The sequence below is a fragment of the Fusarium musae genome, chromosome 5, assembly GCF_019915245.1.
Source record: "Fusarium musae strain F31 chromosome 5, whole genome shotgun sequence".
In the NCBI taxonomy this organism is placed as follows: Eukaryota; Fungi; Ascomycota; class Sordariomycetes; order Hypocreales; family Nectriaceae; genus Fusarium; species Fusarium musae.
In genome coordinates, this window is record NC_058391.1 from 1,681,657 (window position 1) to 1,702,615 (window position 20,959).

Genomic DNA, 20,959 nt, shown 5'->3' on the forward strand with positions numbered 1-20,959 from the left:
GGTAGCTGAAAGTCTTCAAGCCAAAGAAACAAAACCACATATAAACCGGCGCAACTTTCCCCTGCTTCCCAGCACTCTACCCACAAACCACTACAATGATCTACTCTACGCAAATATCAAGGCTTGATGGTACGTTGCTTCCTCTTTAATGCCAAATATATCTACTAACACAACACAAGGCCTCATGCTCTGTGCCTCAGTCGATGATGAACAGGTACTCTCCACAACTCAGTTTTACCGCGACATGATGCTTACGAACTCTCTCAACAGGCCGAGTCCACCCTCGCAGAGACCAAGCAGAACGTGCGCCAGGTCCTCCGCAAGCTCACACGCAACTCCGAGTCCCAGGCCTCTATCGAGACGCCCAACCACACGCTACACTACCTCATCGACTCGGACATCGTCTTCCTCGCCATCTGCGCTCCCTCGTACCCCCGAAAGCTTGCATTTACCTACCTCGCCGACCTCGCTCGCGAATTCACAACCACCTACCCAGCATCCCAGGTCCACTCGCCTGCTCTGCGACCCTACGCCTTCATGGAGTTTGACACCTTCATCTCGAAGACGAAGACCACCTACGCTGATTCCCGAGCCTCGGCTAACCTCGATAAACTTAACGATGAGCTGCGCGATGTGACAAAGGTAATGACCAAGAACATTGAGGATTTGCTCTATCGTGGAGATAGTTTGGAGCGCATGGGAGAGATCAGCTCGAGGCTGCGTGATGACAGCAAGAAGTATAGGAGAGCTGCAGTGCGAATCAACTGGGAGTTGCTGGTAAAGCAGTACGGACCCTTTGCGGCTCTTGGGTTCATCATCATCTTCTTCCTGTATTGGCGGTTCTTTTAAGAAATGCAAGCGAGCTGTTTCTGTTTATGCATCTAATACCTAAGTCTGGCCACTTGTACTTTACTCTGGGAGTGTGCAATTTGAAAGCTACAATTCAACATCTCAGGGGTATATGAGATCCAAGCTGTGCCCTTATATCAAGAGCGGGTGCTGCTGGGTTGTGTACTTGTATGATCATTTATGACTAAGTTAATTCGTCTATCCACGCTGGCTTTGGCAATTCTTGCTAAATCACAACTTCAATGTTGCTCCTGAACCATGCTCTCTCACCTAAGTCATACCGTATGAGACTCCAAACTCCAGATGTCATCTGCTCTACCCAAAATCACTAAGAAAAACACCATATTTTTGTTAGCAAGTTCCAAAACCGACCGCTTGCTCTGAACTACATCACTATGCAATTATCTGAAGTCGCTTGTGCTTGAGAGGTTGGCGCCATCACTGTATGCTGCCATTCAAGATGTTCCTGAAATGCCTCCATGTCTTCGTAGCCCAAATCTGGTCGATATGCATCCTCGTCATCATACTGCTCTTGAGGTTCTGTTGATTCCACTTCGCAATATGGACACAGTAAGCCGGCCTGCCAATCCCGAGGCTGTGGTGCCATATGATTTGCGATGGATACGGGCGCAAATACAACCTGCTTCTCTTGATGTCCAGACAATGTGAACGCTGTTGCTTGCCAGTGAGGGTTATCGATTGTTGGTGATAGTGTCAATATTGGAGACGCGGCGGCTTCTTGGAACGTCCGTATCGAGGGCATATTCTCAATATCCTCCCATACTATGTGACCATCGCAATAGTCGCAAACAAAAGCAATATCTCGATCGCCAAATCGCTTAAACGACCCAATAGTATTGCATAGGCGTAGCTCCTCCCGATATCTTCTCGAATACTCGGCCTCGTCTGGCACGATCTTATTTAACGTCCATTGTCGCTGCTGTCGGTAGACGAGGAAAGCTCCCAAACACCTTGCCGATCCTTCTTTTTCCGAACTGTAAATTCGACGTGCTGCTCGACATTGTGCTCTGTGTAATTTTCGTTGTAAACTATGTGTTTCGCGGACCCATATTGGGTTGATTGGGCCGCCTGAGCGACTCCAATCTCGTATCTGTTCTATATGAGCTGTAAATTGAGCTTTGAGAGCTCTCAGCTCTTCGATGGATTCATCTGGCCAATAAGTCAGTGAACAGATCCGTCGCTCAAATTTGTAGAAGTCGGAAGCCAACAAGAATGCCTGCATCGGGGAATACGTACGTTTCCGGTCGGTTTCATAGTATATCTGTCCATTAACCAAAGGTGCCAATTCTTGAAAGTCCTTCTTGGCTTCATCCAGCGCAGAAGCAAAGGCGTGTACTTGCTCGTGCTCGTCCGGTCCCCAATGGCTCTTGTCGGCCAAACTGAGGATTCGCAATCCCTGAGATAAAAGAGTCGCAATGGCCGCAAGCAATGACCCGACTGAGTCAGAGCTGCTCATGATTCGGTGTCGAGGATAAGGTTTGCGATTTCTCTCAAGTCTTGAGAGGGCGCGGGGTTGCGTCGAGGGAGGATAACGTAAGCCCAAAGTCTCGTGGAAGGGTATAATTCGTAGTAGAAAAAGCAATGGATTCGAAGTAGTAGGAAGATGTCAATCACCGGCGTCGTCGCGGGGCGAGGGACTGATGCGATTGGGGGCGGCGCATGAGGTTTTGTCGGCTCGAACCGGACTCCCCCGGCTCGAGAGAACAGGAGGTTATTGAAGGAAGCTTGACGACGTGACGATAGAGGTGACAAGAGCTCCCAGACAGGGCGCACAGGATGGGAGCGTTCGGCTGTGCTATTTATTTACTAACTTGGTTGTATTCATGTAACCAAGCAACCGAAGGCATGAAGTGAGGCTGAGCAACTGGTAGGTACGTAATGATTTAGCACTTCTGTTCAGGGTCCTTTCCGTTATTGTCAAAGTGACCCTCGTGAAGACGAGGCTGTGCAGACAAAAATACTGGGGGTTCCAAGGATTGATTCTTCAGACCGTCTATTGAAGAGGTTCAGGGGATGTAGAAGGAGGGAAATATGGTTAAAAAGAGAGTTGTCTCTAGCTGCTTAGGTAGGTAGGTATGACTACCTAACATAAAGGTAGGTAGGTGGGTTATGTACGAATCGTGGACACTGAGGGTTCGTACTGGGCACTGGACCCCCAAGTCTGAAACAGCCAGCTTCCATTGATACGCACGCTGAATCAAAAAAGCTGCCCTGAGGTGAGCTCCTCCGCAAAATGACGGAATAAGGAACTGCACTGAAGTCCCCTGTAACTCACCCGCTATGACGCCCGTTAGTGGGTCATAAATTGCAACGTCCTGTCGGGTGCCCCGAACCTAGAGACCGGGGTGTTTCTCTGCCCTATCATCCAAATCGATCATTCGTAGCTTCGTATATTCATAGGGCTACGAGGCAGGAGGCATACACCAAGCCAGTCCATTAGTAAATTCGAGTTAAGGAAAGCTTGTCAAAGGATTGTCAAAGATGGCGCCATGGATGAATGTAATCACAATGACTCACCTCATATGAATCACATTGTTTCATTACACGAGCCCTGAAAGATCATTCGTTGTACACAGATGGTATTGATTCCTATGTATCTGATATTCAACTAAAAATGGCCGATTACAACTACAACATATCCGTAGATATCAAAGTTATGACTACAACCAAACCCGACAGTCTAAACCAAAGGGCCTTTCCTCGGCTCGTATTGCCGTCTGTAACTCACTTCCGCTTCTTGGCCTTGCCAGTATCCGCGCTACTGGTCTTGGCTTCGGCCTTGACATCCTCGACCAGTTCGTCCTTGGCCTTCTCCTTAGCCTCTTTGTCGTCAATAGCCTCGTCCTCTCCACCCTGGCCAAACTCGTTGACTCGGCTGTAATCGATACGGTAAGCCCATCGTTGGTAAAGATACACGAAGAAGATAACATCGTCGCGAAGAGTGGCCAAACGGTGCAAGAAAGGCATCTTGATGGTAAAGGCAAACAGATCGTCGATGAAGGTATTGAGAAACTTGTACATCATGGCCTTGGCAGGCATATGGGCGACACTCTTCAGCCGGTAGTTGATGTACAGTGAGGGAACCATCATCAAGAAGCCGTAAGCGTAGACAGATCCCACCAAAGTAGTGATGATGTAGGAATACCAAGACTTGTGGGAGTCATAATAGAGAGAGTAAATGCCATATGCGATCAGCAGAGGAATGCCAGCAATGTACATGTACTTGAAAGCAATCTCATCGTACTCCTTAGTCTTCTCTTCAGTCTCGGTCAACTTTTGCTTGTCCTCGAATGCGATAGTGTAAGGGAGGAAAGATCCTGCTCCACCAGGACGAATGCGAACGTTGACAACAGTGGTGATCTTCCAGAACTCAATGACGATACCAACGACCTGAGATCCTAGAATCATCCAGCTAGTGTTCTGAGAGTTGTCGAGGAGGTACAGGAAGATGACAGTTTGCATGAAAACATTGGCCAGGATCGAACGAACTGAGATACCAACGTTGTCCTTCTTCTTGCGGTAGTGGGCAATATCGGACCCGAACGCGAGAGTCTCGAGAATCATGTGCAAGATACTGACTACAATGGTGACGCCGAGCAAGATTGGGTTAGAGTCAAGGAATACCTCCTTGATCATCTCGATCTCGGTGCCGTCGCCGCCACCAGGGAGCGAGCCACCAAATGCTGCCTGTCGAGCAGACTCCTTGGAGTTGGTCTCAAGCGTAGACATGAGCTGGAACTGCCAGCTGGCCAGGTTACCAAGATCGATACGCAGGGGAAGTTCCTTGACGGTGTCGTTGAGGAGAGTCATCTGGTTTGTCAATTGCCAAAAAGTGTTGACGAACAGAACAGGGTCTATCGATGTTAGTTACCATGTCATTGGCATATAAGTTGTTGCTACTTACAGTACCAGGCGTGTTGACCAGAGCCGTCTCGAGCACCAGTAGCCTCAAGGCGCAAGTATTGTCGCATCTGAGGAGCCATCATGGCGAAATCCTTGACACCCAGGTCAGGGACGAAGGACAAGCTTGCATTAGGATGATAGTAGTTCGCAATAATAGGTCCAGTGGGTTCCTCCTCTTCCGGTTCCTCCTCATGCTTGGGGATATCCTCGAGCAAGTTTCGTGTCTTCGCAACCTTCTTCTTGGGAAGGTATTGTGTTAGAGGCCAAGTGAAGTAGTAGGCTTTGGACGTATCATATCCGGGCTGCTTAGGATCGAGATTACTTCCAGGAAGGCCAATGTAGAAATGGCCCCAGAGGGTACCATTATGCTGGACAGCTGGAGGAACCGTGAACTTGGTCTCAATCGTTCGCTTATCGGACTTATTGCTAAGATGGAACTCCTTCTCTTGCAAAACGAGATATTCGTCGGGAACTTGCGAGATAGGCGCTGGGTTGAACGACTGGGAGAGCGTTACGATGATATCGACGTGGCTATCCTGAGGCCAGATGGGCGCAATGTTCTTTGGAATATTGCGGTATGTTGCACCCTCGTTGAGTTCCTTCGGGCGAAGTTGGAAAGGAGGGATACCCTCGACATTCCCAGGGACTGTGACGGCTTCACCAGTCTCGGGATTGGTGACTGTCACTCCTCGTTGATCCTTTTTCAAGGCCAAGTTGAGGGCCGCATTGATGCCAAAGTAGATGGCACCGCCGAGGAGAAGTTTGTTGAAGCTGAAACCCTACATAGAATCGATGTTAGTGTATGGCCATGATGTGAAATTTGCTTTGCGATGACTTACACTACCACCGCCACCTTGCTGCTGCTCGCCTTGACGAGGAGGCAAGACTTGAGCTTCAGCCATTGCGTCTGCTTCGATTCAATTGCAGAAAATAGCAGACGTTGTGCAATGGGTTGAAGAAGACCTGCAGAATACTGCCTTGATACTAGTGTCAAGGTTGTTGGTTGATGCACCTGAGGCGGCGTGGTTGGTTGGTCAGAGTTCTGAGACCAAGGATGGAAATTGGAAATCCCCTCGAGTCCACTTCAGGCTCCATGATAGTTGACGTTGACGTGCTGTGGACACGAACGAATAGCGATTGGCCACCTGAGCACGTACCCCTGTACCTTCCATCTACTGCGGCGGCCGTTGTCGGCTCGGAGATTGACCACGTTTAAAAGATGCGTCCACTAAAAGAGTTTAAGATACAGTGCATCATGGGGAGATCACGGCCCCGCCATTGAACGCATCAATGATGTTCAAGACAATGCTCACGATGCGAGATTCATGCTAACTAAGCCATGCTGGGGATCGCCCTATCCTGCTAGAACACGCCTCACGTCCGGTGACCAGCTGACCTCAGTCATCAATGGCATTGTCCAGTAACATATCTCGGAAGAGGCAGTTTGTAGTGGCACAACTTACATGAATGCATGGAGCACGGCCGCAAGCAGCCCCTCGAAGACGTGGCTCCCTTCGCTCCATATCAATAGCCCGATAGGCCATTGACAGATAGATGTTTGTGTTGGTCAACTACCTTGGCAGTTTCCTGGGCTATTCATATGACGACTATATAAACTCGTAAACTTTCATTCTCTTGATTCTTTCTTGATTCTATTTTTCTTGTTGAATCACGATTTATGCTCCAAAGTTTGACTCATCTAGGAGATTCTTAGTTCAAGTTGAATCCTTCTAGGTCGCCACATAAGACTCACCGAAACAAGAGTTCTATTATTAACCGCCTCCGTCATTGCTTCGCATCTTATTATATAAGAAATAGTCCTCCTCCATACGAACACAACTCTATTAAAACTCTTAGTCAAGTACTCTCAGAGACAACCTCTTTACATATACTATATCACACAACCTACAGTCTTTACAACAAATCAACAAACAACTCCATCATGACTGCTGACAGCACCATCCCATCACAGGCAGCCGCCGTTGCCTCACAGAACGGCCATCCTCGAACCAAGATTTGCGTCTACTGTGGTGCTGCTCCTGGCGCGAGTCCTGCTCACATTGAAGCTGCTCGTGCTCTTGGAAGAGCCATGGCTGAGAACAATATTGACCTAGGTGAGTCACAACGAGAGGCGGTCCGACAGCAACCGATGCCAACGCGGGCCGCCAATCGCCGACCTCCGGGTATGACCCCATCATGGCTAACACCGGACAATAGTTTATGGAGGAGGAACTGTCGGACTTATGGGCGAGGTGGCAAAGAGCCTCTGCGCAATCAATGGCCCTGAGTCTGTTCATGGTATCATTCCCGAGGCTCTGGTCAAGTTTGAACGAGATGGCACCTACGGAACTGTCAACGAACATAACCACATTGTGCCCGAGGAGTCTGTCTATGGTCGCACGACAGTTGTCAAGGATATGCATACTCGAAAGAAGCTTATGGCCGAGGAGGTTTTTGCTGGTGGTCCCGGCAGTGGTTTCATCGGCTTGAGTGGCGGATTTGGTACCATGGAGGAAATCTTTGAGACAACTACCTGGAACCAATTGGGAATCCACAACCGCGGCATTGTTCTGCTCAACATCGAGGGCTATTGGGACGGTATTGTCCAGTGGATGGACCGCGCCTCTGAGGAGGGTTTTGTAAAGCCTGCCAACAAGAACATCCTGGTCAACGCCGATACTCCTGAAGGCGCAATCAAGGCTCTTCGCGAATACAAGGTTTCAGATGCCATCTATCAGCTTCAATGGGGCAGCCAGTAAGTGATTATTAGTCTGAGGCGCTGGATCTGGATCCGGGGTTGAATTTGGAAATCGGAACCAAATAGGTGTTTTAACGGTTTTTACGGGTATTTCTTAGTTTCCGCATTTCTAGGATAGGATAGACTGGCGCTCCATAAATAGACGGACTGATGACCCAAGCCACCTGCTCTGTTGTGACTGACCAGACGTGGGACCCATGAAAAGCTGTCTTTGCAGCATGTAATTGTACATGATCTACCTATTTAGCTAGCAACCCGACGCCACGTGTATCCGCTTCATCATTCGTCACACGTTTAGCTGTCCACATCCATGCCCTCACCCTCGCCTTCCTCTGCACCTCCTTGACCCTCGCCAACGCTCTCGATCCATGGCTGTACCTCGAATCCATCGTAGAGCTTAAAGGGCTCGACCTTCTTCTTGCCGTCCTTTGTGTTGATGCCCACTACACCGACTGAAAGATTCTCTACTGTAAGCTCCTTGTCCTGAACCAAACTCTCCTTCAGAGCCTTGAGACCGTGCTTGACCAACTCCTCCCTTGAACAGTCGGCGAACTCGTCGATGTTGCGCTCAAGGTATGTTCGAGCCATTTGACTTCGCGCGCCAATGGCAAACGCAAGCATCTCCTCTGTCATGCCTGAGGGCTGGAACTCGAATAGGTGGGGACCGCGTTCGTCAACACCAGCAACTAGCAGACCAACACCATAAGGTCGCTTTCCGTACATTTGAGTGTTCATCTGGGCCTTCTCACCGATCATGTCGACAAGGGATCGGAGGGGAATGGCACGGCCGTAGGTGAGTCGGTGTCCTAGACACTGCTGCTTCATGAAATTGGAGAGGACGCGAGCATCGGAAGTAAGACCGGCGATGGCGATACCAGCATGTTCGTCGACAGTGAACAGCTTCTTCTGGTAGGATGAGAGTTCCTCTGCGTTTCGCTACGAAGGTGCATGTTAGAGAACTGACGCCGAAAGCTCCCGTGCGGAACAAGAATGGGAAGGAGGGGCAGGGAGATGGTCGAACCTTGACAGCACATAGAACAGCATGGGTCTTGCTGGCGATACCGACAACGACTGAACCTTGCTTCACTGCCTCAGCAGCGTATTCGATCTGGAATATTCGGCCCTGGGGCGAGCTTGGGGAGAGTCAGCTTGCTCAAGGTGCCAGGATGGAGCTCACAGCTTAAGTGACGTACAAGGTAACGGAATCGTTATCGTAGTTGTTTCTGAACATGATGAATTATTATTAGCTGCTCTGGCAGCGCCGCGTAGAGTGTGATCGGTGAGATTGCGCGAAGCAAATACAGTTGTGCGTTGGGGGTTGCGATGGAGAGCTTCGTTTGGAGGTGGATTTTGGGTGGTCGTTGTTAGTATAGGTAGGTCGGGATGGAGTTGAGGTGGTTGAGCACCAGGCAGCTCAAGCTTCGTAGCCTGGGTCGTTGAGCTGGGACCTGCAGTCTTCCATTCTGCCGTGGATGACCCGCCACACCGCCTGCTAAATTGGACAGCTTCATGATAACATGGGGTCTTTGAGGCTCTTGTTTTCTCCCTGCAAGGTTGTATAATATTTGTCTTATTGAATGTGATTTGATGGAAGCATGGCGAAACTCCGTCTGACTTATTGTTATTAGAGAAATCGAGGGACAGGGTTTATTTGACTCGAATGCCCTGAAAGAACTACAACTTCAGAAGAGCACAATATGTGGGAAAGCTCCATGTTAGTTGCTACAAGTGTTTGGCCAGAAAAGCACACTACCATGGTAACAGTTGACGAGGTGCTTCGATTTGGAAGGCTAGTATAAGCATATATTTGCCATGTGAGCCAATTGCTGTTACTTGGAGCCATTACTAGTGGCGTATATTAATGATGAATCCAATTCAACCGTTGAAGCATATTGGCAGTTAAGGTCTGAAGAGAGACAACTAATTCCCTTACTATGAGCAAGCTCTATTGCGGATAATGGAATGGAATACAGGATGTCAACTAAATAGTTAGTCAGTTACTTGCTGTACTAATTTGGTGCTGGGGGGCCTCCGTTGTAAAGACATCGGGTTTCGAGACTTTGATGTTCTAGCGCAAGTAAATGCAGTTCTCAACAAATGTCCTCAAGTTACTGCTGCTCTTTGACAATACATGTTGGACTCGTCAGGCGTACCCGGGAAAGTATTTTCTGAGGCAATACACTTCGGAACACAGTAGCAATTGACACAGCTTTTCATGGTCCGAATATGACTAGATACCTAAGGTAGGCTTGATTGATCGATGTATGTTCTAATATCTGCTGTGCCAGCCTAGTATAACCCCTAAGTGGTGCGGAGCCACCACATTGATGGCCAGTTTAGCCTCAGCGAATAACGATTGCAGTTCACAGCCATCACGGTTCACCAATCTGTTGAAATATCGAGGATTTGAACAAGGCCTGTCCAATCTCGACTGCTGTACATATACCCCTCATCTCTTCGGATTTGCTCTTGTCACACTAAACTCATCTTCTCAGAGTCATACGTTGAATATCGGATCCCTTCTGTGGGCATTTCTATTGGATGACTCACGGTGACTTACAGTAAATACCCGCGACTTTTAGACAACTCCAGTTTTTATTCTCTCTCATATTCACTCTCTCATCCATCTCTCAACGCAACAACATCATGCCTTCCAGATCTGAGATCACATATTTTGGCGCAGGCCCGGCTCTGCTGCCCACAGACGTCCTTGAGAAGGCTGCCCAGGCCCTCATTGACTATGAGCATACCGGATTAGGTACAGCAAAAATCTCATAATTAATCGTTAACGTCACTAAACAAATGACAAGGTATTGCTGAGCACAGCCATCGCTCAGAGCTGGCTACAAACATCATCAACGAGGCCAAGGCTGATCTTGCCTCTTACATTGACATTCCCGAGGACTATGAGGTTCTTTTCATGCAGGGTGGTGGAAGTGGAGAGTTCTCCGCTACCTTGTACAACCTGGTCGGTGCATGGGTGACAAAGAAGAAGGCCCAGATTGTTGCCAACCTCAAGGCTCCTGAGGACGACCCTCGCGTGGAGCAGGAGCTCAGGAATGCAGTCGAGAAGGAGCTCAAGACGGATTACATTGTCACTGGTGGCTGGTCTCAGAAGGCCTCTGAAGAAGCTAAGCGACTGCTTGGTCCTGAGCATGTCAACATTGTCGCTGACGCCCGCCAGATCAACGATGGCAGGTATGGCAAGATTCCTGAGGAGAGCACATGGAACCTCTCCAAGGATGCTGCTTTGGTGTATTATTGTGATAACGAGACCGTCGATGGTGTCGAATTTCCCGCGTTCCCTCAGTCCTTGACCTCTGGACCTGACGGCGAGGGCCCTATTGTTGTGGCCGATATGTCCTCCAACATCCTGTCGAGGAGAATTCCTGTCCGAAACTTCTCAGTTATCTTCTTCGGCGCCCAGAAGAACCTCGGCTGCACTGGTGTCACCGTTGTAATTATCAAGAAGAGCCTTCTTCCTCCCAAGACACCTCAGCCCCCTGCCGCGCTGCTTCGACGACTTGGGCTTCCTATCCCTCCCATCATCTTCTCTTACGAGACTATCGCCAAGAACAACAGTCTCTACAATACCCTCAGCATCTTCGAGTAAGCGCTTCTATAGGTCACGTGTGGTACATGTACTGACTAGAATTAGTGTCTATATTGCTGGCCAAGTTCTCAAGAAGTCCCTCAGCACCTATAACAAGGTCGAGGGACAGGAGGCCGTATCCGCCAAGAAGGCAGAGCTTATCTATGGTGCTCTTGACGCTCACCCCGACGTGTATAGAGTTGTCCCTGACAAGTCTGTTCGTTCAAAGATGAACATCTGCTTCCGAGTTACCAAGAATGGCGACACTGATGGCACAGAGAAGGCTTTCCTCAAGGAGGCTACTGCGCAGGGTCTCACCGGCCTTAAGGGTCACCGAAGCGTTGGTGGCATTCGTGCCAGCAGCTACAACTCCATTCCTTTGGAGGGCGCAGAAAAGCTTGCCAAGTTCATCGAGAAGTTTGCTACCTCTTGACAAAAAAAACCAATCATGAAAAGTTTGAGCTGGACGGTTTGAGAATTTTATGGAATTGATCAGACAGATGCGTGTACGACATCAGGGATAAAAGTCAACCTAGATGGATGTTGAATTCAACATGCTCCATAAGAATAAAGAGTAAAAATAAAAAAAAATAAAATGATTAAAGCATAATAAAAAGAGATTTGCTTAAATATAGTATCTTGGTGATGATTCTCTAGAAACTTTATGTCAAACATCTATTCTGACAATAATGGATGAGTTTCAGTGGATTAGTGCACTCCATCCATAACTATCAGTTTGATACGATCAGTGGGCCCTGAGCGCCATAACCTGGAATCAGCCTCAGGTTTCTCTCTTGTTTATGTTTCCAATTAGCAAAACCCAGCCAATGCTCATCTTTTCCTCCTAAATATAGCCTCTATCGCCTTCGTTCTGAGAATACTAGATCATATAAAAATTAGAACAAGTTCGACCATCTCACTATCACTCATTTCGCCGATGCTGAGACGCGGTCTCCTAAGGAGACTCAATTGCAAAGCGGAACGCTCTCGAGTCTTCCTATCGCCATTCTCTATCAGGAACTATAACGACGCAAATTTGACACAACCTTTGTGGTATTCTATTGCCTCGTCGACAAAGCCATTCTCACATCAGTCGTGGCATACTCAAAACTCTGAATCTGTTTCCGGATTACCAATCATAGATGACACCATCTATGCTCTATCAACGGCACAGGGTCGGGCCGGTATTGCAGTAATTCGCATCTCCGGCCCATTATGTCTTGAGGTAAGTGTCATACAAATAATACATATACAGTATCTAATTTTTGGCTCAAGATTTACGAGGCACTTTGCCCATCAAAACCATTGCCAAAACCAAGATATGCAACAGTGCGGTCCCTATATGACCCTGGGCATACCAATAATGAACAGATAGTGCTGGACTCAGAGGCTCTTGTCCTTTACTTTCCTAGCCCCAAGACTGTTACTGGTGACGATGTTTTGGAGTTGCACGTTCATGGAGGATCAGCCACCGTAAAAGCTGTGTTAGCAGCCATTCCGAGATGTTCCGCTACACATCGTATTCGATACGCAGAGCCCGGCGAGTTTACGAAGCGCGCCTTTTTCAACGACCGCCTAGATCTTGCTCAAATTGAATCCCTGAGTGACACCCTGGCAGCTGAAACCGAACAGCAACGTCGTGCAGCTGTGCGAGGCAATTCAGGTGCTCTTGGACGACAATACGAGGCATGGAGAGAGCAGCTCTTGTTGGCTCGTGGTGAGATCGAAGCATTGATCGACTTTTCTGAAGACCAGCACTTCGACGAGTCCCAGGCTGATTTGTTGCAGAATGTGACTGCGCAAGTTGCCAGGATGCTACACAGCATTGAGCTGCATGAGCAGGGAAGTCAAAGGAGCGAGCTTTTGCGGAATGGAATTCGTATAGCGTTGTTAGGGCCACCCAATGTTGGTAAGAGCTCGCTTATGAACCTGATCGTCGGGCGCGAGGCATCTATTGTGTCCGGTGAAGCAGGCACAACGCGAGATATCGTCGAGGCAAGCTTAGACATTCGCGGCTATTTATGTTCATTTGCAGATACGGCAGGTTTTCGCTCCAAAGGTTCCCGGGTGATCAACGGGGCTGATAGTGGCGCAATTGGGGCCGTGGAGGAAGAAGGTATACGGCGAGCAAAACAACGAGCTCAGGACTCTGATCTTGTTATAGTCCTAGCATCCGTGGAGGACGGCCAGGATGGGCCATTTCTGCAATACGACCAAGAAACGCTCGATCTCGCTGCGGGAGCGGAGGACTGTGTCGTCGTTATCAATAAACAAGATGCAATTGAGAAGGAAGAATTTGAGAAACTGGTTCAGGATTTCAAAAACACTGTTCGAATTCAAGCCCCCAAACTAGCGGCGGCGGAGTTCGTGTCCATATCGTGTAAAGAGGCTCAGGCAGGAACATGGGAAAGCAAGGATCCTGGCGGTATCCAGGCTGTGATCACCAAGCTCGTGGCATCCTTTGAGAAGATGACATCCATGCCTGTCGATCTTCAGGATCTGCTAGGCGTTACAGAGCGTCAGCGCCAGCTCCTCGTCAAGTGTCGTCAACACTTGGAGGACTTCATGACGGAGGCTGCCCCTGAAGAGGGCTTGGATGCCGATGCCGTGCTTGCTGCCGAGTATCTGAGGTATGCTGCGAATTGCCTTGCACGGATCACGGGGCGGGATGATTTTGGAGATGTTGAGGATGTACTGGGTGTTATCTTTGAAAAGTGAGTTCTGACAAATTTATGTATGAGATGTCTGACAAGATGCTGATTTGAGCCGTGTTAGATTCTGTGTGGGGAAATAAGCGCGTGGCGAAGAAGACTACAGTGATGAGAGATGGGTAAGAGAGTTGAAATATATTTTCCATCGAGGAATATTCTATAGAGAGCAGCTGGTCTAAACAAATTGAAAAAGACTCGAGGTTGGGCCGCCTGGGCCTGGTCTAGCAGGTTATGAAAAGAGAAAGCGAAGATAAATTTGAGACGAGAAGATAAGAAAAATAAAGCAAAAGGAAATCCATGCTGTATGCTCGCTTCTATGCCGTTCCATGCCATGCCAACGCTGTGTAATGCTATGCTTCCGTCTTTTCCAACTCCTCCCGCTATGCGATGCCGTGTCTACAATTTGTTGCTCCAAATACCAATACCAATGCTGATGATGATAACAAAACGAAACGAAACTCCATTCCATGCAAATGTTGTTGAAACTAGTGTCTAAACAGAAAACTCCGCCCAATGCTTGCGCTGTCGCTGTGTATGCTTTTGGGAAAGTGGCTCAAAAGGAAAAAAGGAGTTTACTCCTCGTCATTGTCACTGGGACCATTGTAGCCAGAGCGGCCCTTGTTGCCCTTGGAGGAATCATCGTCTTCAGGGCCGTTGTAGCCAGAGCGACCAGAGTCTCCCTCCTCAGGCTCGTTGTAGCCAGATCGACCACGGTTGTTTGTGGGCTTGGAGTCGGAGTCGTCGCCGTCCTTGTTGTAGCCAGATCGGCCGAAGGATCGGGCAGTGGGAGCAAATGTGAGGGTGAAAGCAGCCATTGTGAATGTAGAGTAGAGTAGAGTTAAGTGAGACTTTTGGGTGAAAATAGAAGTTGGGTTGAGTTGAAAGAGCTGAGTTGTTGTATATGAGTGTTGAGTTGCAGTGTTGTTGTAGAGTAGTTTTAGAGTGTAGATGAAACTGGTTGTTGATGGTGATGAGAATTCCAATCCAGAGGAGGAGGAGATGGACAGTTATATAGAAAGTGAGTCAACTATAGATCGAAGCCAAGGGTAGGTAACTAAGCACATCGCAGATAGGGAATCTCGGTAGACGGTGGAAGCGGCTGACTCTGACTGACGCCTGTTCGTTCGTTCGTTCGTTTGTTCGTGCTGTGTGGTCGTATTATGACGATCAAGCAAGCACACCCTTAGCATGGGGTTAACAAAATAGAAACACGCTACATAGCGTATCGTGCTAGGTAGATTACAGCAGTGCCCGTTATTCCGCCCTTGTCATGGATGGATGCCATGGAACCTTCTTTCGCTTCCGTCAGTCTGCGCCATGTCGCCGATGCTGACAGGGGATCCATCAAAGCCGTGAGTGGTGGAGGACACCATCGTAGGGCTGAGGACAATGGGTTTATTATGGGGGACCGGACCTTGCAGTTACAGGGGTCCTTTGTCGAACGGTGTAAGTTAATAAGTAGCCACACCCACGGTACCCGGGGTAGGGGTCGGGTCGGGGTGCGGAAGACCCGGGCCGTATCCAGTCAAGTCGCTGCGTATTGTATTACTGAGGGAGTCTTTTGACTGCCCGTTCCATTGATGGGCTTACGGGGCTTGGGCAGGGTATACGTTATAATAGGTAAGCCACAGCCTCAAATGAACACCCCTGCCCATGTAATCAATCATGCTCCACGGCTCTGGCCATGGACCTGGAGCAGCAGATGCAGAATAGATGCGATGTTTCGACCCCCAACAATGCCAATTATTCAAGATAACAGACATGTCAATGAGTTTGGAGAGTTGGTGTGGAGACGGAGCTTAGATACGTAAATACGCACCTCCAAGATACTGCATAGTATTCGTATTATCTATCATTCCGCCAATAGATACTATTCCGCACTCATGGTACTGTATCAACGTCAAGACAATTGCGGATTTGCAACGCAGAAACGTCATCAAGGCTGACAAATGAGGCCTTGTGATTCCAACTCAATCAAAACTCCGACTACCTCTCGTAGGCTCGGAGTCAATCGTGGAGTTTAGGAGAGAGAGAGGCACGGTACGGACGGAGTAGACAAAAGAGATTCCAATTGATCCCGGTTGAAATTCGTTGAGTGTGCCAACGTGTTCTTGACTGCATGCGCGTCCCATATCGCAATAGGCGCAGAGAAGAAGCTTCCAAGGTGCAATTTCCCGTCACATGGGCACTCTTGATAAGTTTAAAAGGCTGCCTAAAAGACAAGACATTTACATGAGGCATCACGATAGCGAATAAGTCAGCAAACTGCACCGTTTATTCTGTCATCCCGCTTTGTCATCCCGCAAATGGCTGATGCAGCCACAGCAGCCATGACGCGACTTCCCCATTGGCGTGCATCGGTCAAGCCCGTGTTTCCGCCTACCGAAGGAACAAACTGCTCCAGATTCCAGGGCCATCATCATCATCATCATCATCACCGAAGAGTCACCCTCTGCATATTCCGCCTTTCTTACTAAACACGAACTCTCTCTCTTATCATGACTCATCTTGCACCGTCAATCAATCATTGAAACCAACAAAAGAACCTTGTCAGGTTCCCGAATATTGCAGTTACTCAATCGGTCTCGTGGGGGCAGAAGAATGAAACGTCACGTTCAAATCGAGACAACCTCAACTTACACCACGCGCACTCTATCATCCACACTCGCACTCGCACACTCACACTAACCCTCACCCTCACACCCATGAGGTAATCGTCGAACAGCCCCTTCTGACCTTACCATCACTCGCACACTAGCCTATTGGGTGACCGGGACTCCTTCATTCCGGTCGGCACGGCATCTGGTCTTACCCGTCAGTCAGGTTCAAGTTCAGGCCCTTTCGCCGGCCAGCGCGGGCCCTCCCAATCCCCTGGGACCTAATTTCTGAGCATCCAACTCCTCGATATACTAAGACTCGACGGGGGTTCTCGATTCTCACTGAGATCTCTGGTACCGCTTCTCATTGGCCAGACCCCAAGCAGCCATCCTAAGCGCCCTGCTGTCAATGACCAACGAGCTAAAAGATCGAACCATTGACGCGTCCGCTCCCAAGCATCGCCAATGTTACGCTTGTTCTATCAATGGAAACATTTCGCGATCGAAAAAGTCACATTCCAATCACATCATGATGTCCGTCTGGTCTCGAATTCTTACAAACAGCCGCAATGGTACACCAACCTCACCCGCCGCATGCATATACCCTGGTCGACTTTAAGCGCCTTAAAAATAGAAACAACGCCGTTACTGGTCAATTGGCGCGCTGTCGCTTCATCTGACTGTTTTCGCTACGGTAGCTCGCTGCATAGCCCCGGACAGGCTCCAATTGATCCAATCACCAGGCTTAGACGGTACACTCACCACCACGAGGCATTATCCAGGGAATCAGCCTTGCAACCTAGACCAGGCTCTTGTATTACTGTTTCTACCTAAGACCTAAGACATGAACCATGTTTCTGCCGTCTCGGCTACCTCTGAGGCATTACGGATATAGCTTTCCAGATCCTTGCCTGCTGTTTTGTTTCTGCTTACTCCCCTGAGCCATGTCTCGGGAAGGATTGCAACGCCTGTCAGGTGTATCAGAGGGTTCCCCTGGGCGTGAAAGCTCACGTTCCACCAATACAGGTTGCAGCCTGTCCACGTTGAAGATATACACAATCTATCAACCCAACGCACGTCAAGCAATTCTGGGTATTTCTAAGAATGGTTGCATCTACGGATCTGCAGCTTATGTCTCGGCAGCTACTTTCGTCCCGGAAGCAAGCCGGTAGGCCATGACTGGTAAACGATGCAGAATCGTGACATTGCTAGAAACCCGCTGACGTTCAATTGACTAAACGCAAACACCCTTTCTTTTTTCAACTTCGTCGACAGCCTTCGGCCATTTGAATAAGTCCCGCCGACGCCACTAAGACGTTGACAGCCTGCCGATCCGTATGGCGCACATACCACAGTCACCGATCTGCATCCATTGAGCCATCACCTGCACCAGGCATTAAATCACAGCCATCCGTCGCACAGGATCAATAAAACAGAGTTTGGAGGCTCTGTCTCTGAATTGCCTAATGTGGTAGAATGTTTCGATCCCTGTTCCCAGCCTCATAGCCCCCAAGCTTGCATGGCTTGAGGATGCGGTACGAGCCGTGGGATTGTTTTACGGTGTATGTCTTGGCTGTGACTAACCATTGGCCAATAGCCGGTATGTTTCAATTGGCATATTGCGATACACACAACACCTTTTCAAAGTAGTCCTACATTGCCTTGTTACATTCTGTCCCATTCACAGCTCGTCCTTGGCACGAGCCTCCTGACTAGGGTCTTCCATGGCCATGATCTTGACAACGAGACTAGTCCATCCAGTGAAGTGCTGTGTTCGCTGGCCGGCGCCCGTGTCGGGGTTGTACTGCTCCCAGGCGAAGCCAGTTTCTTCCCAACTCTTGTACACGGTGTCAACAAGGTTCTTACGGAGACGCCTGAACAGATCCTTCGCTTTGCCTCTGTAGGGGCCTTCCTGCGAGGCAACGTTCTATATGCACATGTTAGTCTTTGTACTACTTCGCCAAGGGAACATATGGGGGAAACCCTACCTGTAGTTGAGACAAAGCTAGGTAGTTGATAGGCATCCACACAGGGCTGCGCCAGTAGTTCTCGCCCGTGGCGTAGAACTCATCCTGTTTACTCAAGCTGCGAATGCCGTGGGGGCTCCAGAGGTGCTCCTCGTCACCGATCAGCTCAAGAATCTTGCCCAGCTTGGGGTCGTCAGCCTTCATCAGGCCGACCAGAAAAGGGAACAGGGAAATGTAGCCCTTGTGGCATACGAGTGCGTGTTCCTCGTAATCATCGATTGTTGCGTCACAATAGCAACCCTCCTTATCGGACCAGTGGAGATCATTGAGGTTGTGCTCGATGCCATCCAAGTTTTTCCTATACTCATTCACATCTTCGGCCATGCTGAGGGCATCTGCGATGTTCATCAACGACTTTGTCATCAGCCCAACCCAGGACATGAGATCAACATGCAGCTCGCCCGGTGAAGGGGGCTGAGGTCGAGGATAGTCGTCCAGGCCACTGGTGAGGATGTGAGTTTCAGTGCGACCTCTCCATCTGTATGCTTCCTTGGTTGAGTATGCCTCACGGTCATAATTCTTTATGTCGCCGCGCTGGGTTTTGCGGAACCAGTCATATTGTTGTCTCAACAGGGGGTACAACTTTCGAAGGTAGTTCTCGCCGAGCTCGATATTGTCGAGGTGAGCGGTTTGTAGAGGATCGGCCCCCAGAATGCGTTCCTTTGCCTCGCTCTTGGTCCCATTTGATGCACGAAGACGCTCCATGAAGCCCTCGATGATAAGGAAGAGGGTAGGGGGGTTGGCATAATGTGGGAATTGCACTTGAAACTCAGGAGGGACCTTACTCCTGGCCTCATGGCCTAGAATCTGTTCGCGAGCGATCCAGCCATCTTCGTCCATGGTGTTGTACCAGCTCTTGACAATTTCAAGTGTGAGGTCAATATCCCAATCGGCAATGGGAATTAGATGAAATCCTTCATCCCACAGAAAACCACGGGGGAAGAAAGGGCGAGAAGGAACACTGGTGAAGAGCTCGTAGGGGCCCTCGAGTTCCGGCTGTGTGCGTGCCTTGGCTTGCGCGGCCTCCTCCCAGAACCCGTCGCTCTGCTCCTCATACTCAGGCGCATACGATCGATCAATCAGCTGGTGACCATGGAAGTACCCTATGCCGCCGATGAGGTTGGACAGCATGCTCTTGCCGAATTTCTTGTACTTTGCCTCTGTGAAAGGTTCCTTAAGCTTGAAGGTGTTGGTGAAGCGCTCGTTGAAGATTTCTGATGTCTTCTCGATCTGTTCAGTAACCTCCTCAGAAGTAAAATCTTTGCCTCCAGATCCCGATGAAAAGATGACATCGAACTCGAACGGCCCCTCAAAGGTCTTCTCGACCACATGGACGTTGCCTTTTCCAGGCGCATGGGCAATACGGTACACCTGCCACGGTGGAGGCGGATTTTCCTGGTCAGCATTCTGCTGCACGGGCGAAACGGCATCTTGGAGTTGCTTGAAGACAACGGGCTTGCCCTGCCAGGTAAGGTCGGCTGGGACTTCGGTACTCGAGACGATGGTTGTGTCGCCATGTCGATCTTCCAGGAACTTGTGGTCTGTTGAAGGGTGCTCTCCGGTACCTTTTGTGATAAGAAGCTTGTAGTCTCCTAGCGCCTTTGAACTGCCCTTGAGAGTAACATCATCTTCGAAACCATACTCTGTACCTTCACTCTCAACAGCAAGTTCGCCATCACCATCCTGGGCGATGTAGTAGAATAGCATAGTCCTGGTGTTTTTCGGGGCACCGTCTCGCAGCTCGCCCTTGATCCGGGCAGCCCAGCTGCCACCATGATTTCCACCAGGGATCTTGACAAAAGTAGTCGTCAAGTCGATATTGTTGGCCTTGTCGTGAATGGACTGCACACCGCCTATGCGGGCATCATACTCATCCCACCCGTAGCCATGCATATCTTCCCCCTGCTCGCAGGTATATCTGAAACCTTGAAGGCAAGTGTCAGAGCATTTGAATCACCAAGCTTGTTGTCTCACGTACCATTCTGAATATCATGGTAATTGTCGACTTTCCCCCACATGAGCCCTGTCCATAGGCTATCTGGTGTTCGTGGTCGCACACCAAAGTACAAATTGGATTTGTAGGGGCCCCAAAAGAGGCTCTGGTTGTTTTGACGGCCGATTTCAGTCGTCAACACAGAAGATGCATCTTCAGCGGCTGAGACGCCCACAGCGAGTGTCGCTGCAGACACCCAATGGGCAATTTTCACCATACTGACGATGAAAAGGTTTCTCTCGAGCCTTTAGAAGAGATGTTGAGATAAAGTTGTTTTTCTCTTCAGAACGAATTCTAGAGAATCCAGTTCCTCATTGGGTGAGTTTGTGTGAGAACAAGCTCCAGAGAACACGTAGGAGCAGCGAATTGATATGACGACGCAAGGCTGAGAGTTGAGAACGATCCGGGGTCCACGAGAGCTCGGGCCAATGATAAAGCTTCACCAGCCACCGCCACTTAGAGTTCGAACCCCACTTAAAAGTATCTTGTTTCAGCCTTCCTCTTTCTA

The 20,959-nt window shown here is 49.3% G+C and overlaps 9 protein-coding genes across 9 annotated transcripts; 4 read left to right on the top strand and 5 right to left on the bottom strand.

Annotated features, from left to right (window-relative positions):
- Nucleotides 1–95: 95 nt before the first annotated feature.
- Nucleotides 96–849, top strand: J7337_006910 (uncharacterized protein; the record flags this gene model as incomplete). The annotated part of the gene is made up of 3 exons (XM_044824569.1): nucleotides 96–129; nucleotides 180–214; nucleotides 271–849. 3 exons carry the CDS (start codon nucleotides 96–98, stop codon nucleotides 847–849), a joined length of 648 nt encoding a protein of 215 aa, XP_044680226.1.
- A 921-nt stretch (nucleotides 850–1,770) lies between these two features.
- J7337_006911 (uncharacterized protein) lies at nucleotides 1,771–2,326 on the bottom strand (the record flags this gene model as incomplete). The annotated part of the gene is made up of 2 exons (XM_044824570.1): nucleotides 1,771–1,877; nucleotides 2,107–2,326. The coding sequence occupies 2 exons, from the start codon at nucleotides 2,324–2,326 to the stop codon at nucleotides 1,771–1,773; spliced, it is 327 nt and encodes a 108-aa protein (XP_044680227.1).
- A 1,268-nt stretch (nucleotides 2,327–3,594) lies between these two features.
- Nucleotides 3,595–5,675, bottom strand: J7337_006912 (uncharacterized protein; the record flags this gene model as incomplete). The annotated part of the gene is made up of 3 exons (XM_044824571.1): nucleotides 3,595–4,724; nucleotides 4,775–5,552; nucleotides 5,613–5,675. 3 exons carry the CDS (start codon nucleotides 5,673–5,675, stop codon nucleotides 3,595–3,597), a joined length of 1,971 nt encoding a protein of 656 aa, XP_044680228.1.
- A 1,040-nt stretch (nucleotides 5,676–6,715) lies between these two features.
- J7337_006913 (uncharacterized protein) lies at nucleotides 6,716–7,532 on the top strand (the record flags this gene model as incomplete). Its single annotated transcript, XM_044824572.1, has 2 exons — nucleotides 6,716–6,956; nucleotides 6,991–7,532. The coding sequence occupies 2 exons, from the start codon at nucleotides 6,716–6,718 to the stop codon at nucleotides 7,530–7,532; spliced, it is 783 nt and encodes a 260-aa protein (XP_044680229.1).
- Nucleotides 7,533–7,825: 293 nt separating this feature from the next.
- J7337_006914 (uncharacterized protein) lies at nucleotides 7,826–8,762 on the bottom strand (the record flags this gene model as incomplete). The annotated part of the gene is made up of 3 exons (XM_044824573.1): nucleotides 7,826–8,467; nucleotides 8,553–8,664; nucleotides 8,725–8,762. 3 exons carry the CDS (start codon nucleotides 8,760–8,762, stop codon nucleotides 7,826–7,828), a joined length of 792 nt encoding a protein of 263 aa, XP_044680230.1.
- Nucleotides 8,763–10,177: 1,415 nt separating this feature from the next.
- Nucleotides 10,178–11,556, top strand: J7337_006915 (uncharacterized protein; the record flags this gene model as incomplete). Its single annotated transcript, XM_044824574.1, has 3 exons — nucleotides 10,178–10,289; nucleotides 10,342–11,140; nucleotides 11,190–11,556. The coding sequence occupies 3 exons, from the start codon at nucleotides 10,178–10,180 to the stop codon at nucleotides 11,554–11,556; spliced, it is 1,278 nt and encodes a 425-aa protein (XP_044680231.1).
- A 504-nt stretch (nucleotides 11,557–12,060) lies between these two features.
- Nucleotides 12,061–13,841, top strand: J7337_006916 (uncharacterized protein; the record flags this gene model as incomplete). Its single annotated transcript, XM_044824575.1, has 2 exons — nucleotides 12,061–12,348; nucleotides 12,495–13,841. 2 exons carry the CDS (start codon nucleotides 12,061–12,063, stop codon nucleotides 13,839–13,841), a joined length of 1,635 nt encoding a protein of 544 aa, XP_044680232.1.
- Nucleotides 13,842–14,406: 565 nt separating this feature from the next.
- J7337_006917 (uncharacterized protein) lies at nucleotides 14,407–14,649 on the bottom strand (the record flags this gene model as incomplete). Its single annotated transcript, XM_044824576.1, has 1 exon — nucleotides 14,407–14,649. One exon carries the CDS (start codon nucleotides 14,647–14,649, stop codon nucleotides 14,407–14,409), a length of 243 nt encoding a protein of 80 aa, XP_044680233.1.
- Nucleotides 14,650–18,112: 3,463 nt separating this feature from the next.
- J7337_006918 (uncharacterized protein) lies at nucleotides 18,113–20,668 on the bottom strand (the record flags this gene model as incomplete). Its single annotated transcript, XM_044824577.1, has 3 exons — nucleotides 18,113–18,358; nucleotides 18,420–20,383; nucleotides 20,437–20,668. The coding sequence occupies 3 exons, from the start codon at nucleotides 20,666–20,668 to the stop codon at nucleotides 18,113–18,115; spliced, it is 2,442 nt and encodes an 813-aa protein (XP_044680234.1).
- Nucleotides 20,669–20,959: the final 291 nt, after the last annotated feature.